At 36.6% G+C, this 2,247-nt stretch overlaps 1 protein-coding gene across 1 annotated transcript; it reads left to right on the top strand.

Annotated features, from left to right (window-relative positions):
* The first annotated feature begins 1,303 nt into the window (after positions 1–1,303).
* LOC141680097 (uncharacterized) lies at positions 1,304–1,822 on the top strand. The gene has a single exon (XM_074486413.1). The coding sequence runs from the start codon at positions 1,304–1,306 to the stop codon at positions 1,820–1,822; it is 519 nt and encodes a 172-aa protein (XP_074342514.1).
* Positions 1,823–2,247: the final 425 nt, after the last annotated feature.

Raw genomic sequence — 2,247 nt, forward strand, 5'->3', positions numbered from 1 at the left:
TATATTGCTGTACAAGATAAGTGTTGAAACATGATTCAAGATGGCGAGACTTCCTAAATTCCTCATCCTGGATTTGGGGGTGTCACAGAAATGATATCAGAGCTTTAGGTTATCAAATCTTGGAAATGATACGTAGAAGTAAGGATAATAAGATTAATTAGGAATCATCTCGAGTTCATCCTCAGAATACTAGGTGTGGTCTTGACAATTTTACCCTTAAGCGAACCCCGACTTTAAGTTAGTAACACCTTGCCTATTGTGTTAGGTACCAGTGGATCTCGTAGGGGAGGTCGACCTTGCTGAGGACCTCATCCTGATTGAGTGAGACCCTACCCCTAAGCAAGGGGATCCCTTTATAGATGACTCGGAGGATGACCCCACTAAGGATCCCCCTGAGGACGAGGTTGACCCCCAGCACCCTTAGAAGATGATGCTGATGAGCCTCAGGATGATGGCATGGGCTGGAGAGACATTGATATGTACCCCTTCCGACGATTTGGCCTCCTACCCCTAACCTAAGAGTGTTGAGCCCCATACCATCCGATGATGAGAATGATGATGTCAGGATGGAGGAGGAGACATAAGAGGATGATGGCAAGTTAGAAGAAATTGATGATATCAGTATTTAAACTATCAGAGTTTATTGAATCAACATTCGATATCAGTATTTGACAGAGGTGATGTCCATCAACATTTACCATCAGTACTTGACATCAGAATTTAGTCACATCTTTCAAGCTGGAAATCAGGAGATATCAAAGGATGAAATATTTACAGAGATATATTAATGAAGGAATTTACTTATTGTATTAATCAATAGATGGGATGTGTTTTAGGATTCCTTATTGTATTATATTAGGATACCTTACCGATTGTGTAACTGTGCAGTATATAAGCACATATTAGGTTTACACTTTATATGGTACGAACATTGTTATATTATTCACATAACCTAGTTGTTTTCAAGGATACATGTTCATTCTTTGAGAGAGTATTATAATCAGTTTATATATATTAATAATAAAACTTTTGTTTCAATTGTGTCTGTTATCTCGATTTGATTGCTTAATTGTATTCACCCCCTCTACAGTTGATTAAAGGCTTAAAAATTGGTATCAGAGCTTGTTGTTGATGCACAAAGAGTTTAAGATCCACGGAACAATCATTAATGGCAAACAAGGAAGCACAACAAAATCCCCCACCTCCAGCAGCCACAAATCCAATCAGCCACAACGTTAGTTAATATGAGGCTATCAAAATCCCAATCCTTAAGGTTCATGAATATCCAATCTGGAAAGTGAAGATGTCCATGTGTCTGGAGGCAATAGATCCTGAATATCTGAATAGGATTTTCGATGGTCCTCACAGGCCAATGAAGTTAGTTGTTACTGTTGTTGGCCAGGAGAAAAATATAGTTGATAAAGAGAAGAAGGACTATTTTCCTGAGGATCTTTCATCTATTATGAAAGATGCAAAAGTAAAACATATTTTGCATAGCAGTCTTGACAGTGTCATATCCAATAGGGTCATTAGATGCAAATCTGCCAAAGAAATTTGGGATACTTTGGAGGTCAAGTGTCAAGGAACCACTGCTATTAAGAAGAACAAAAGAACTATACTAACTCAGGATTTTAAGCACTTTAATTCAAAGCCTGATGAGTCCTTAACTGAAATCTATGACAGGTTTCAAAAGCTGATTAATGAATTGTCACTGGTTGATAAAAAATATGATCTAGAAGATTCTAACTTGAAGTTTTTTCTTGCACTCCTTGAAAAGTGGGACTTGAAAGTCACATTAATAAGAGATAATGTTACATACTGAATTCTCAATGATCAGAAGGAGCTCAGGATCTGGCTGTAAGGTATCATCAATATTTGATGTGTCGTCAGGATTTAAAACATCATCAGCATTTGGATGTCATCAGTATTTGAAGACAGTCAGCTTAGAAGATTTGTTCAGTTCCTTGTATTGTGGAGTAGATATCTTTTACGTCTGAGTTATAGGATTTTATCTATTCAGTTGAAGATATGTATCAGTTTCAGTTAGCTTTTGATAATGCATATCTTAGAATGATTTGTTGTAGCTCTGTAGTATATAAATACAGTTTAGGTCATCACGTAGTGTATCGATCTCGAGTATCATTTGACCTAGCAGCTCTCAAAAACATCAGTATTTCTTGAGAGAGTTTTGTAACAGTTTTTATCAGATATATAAAAAGTTGTTATATTTTATTACTTGTTCGAAAC

This window comes from Apium graveolens, chromosome 8 (genome assembly GCF_009905375.1).
Source record: "Apium graveolens cultivar Ventura chromosome 8, ASM990537v1, whole genome shotgun sequence".
NCBI classification, from domain to species: Eukaryota; Viridiplantae; Streptophyta; class Magnoliopsida; order Apiales; family Apiaceae; genus Apium; species Apium graveolens.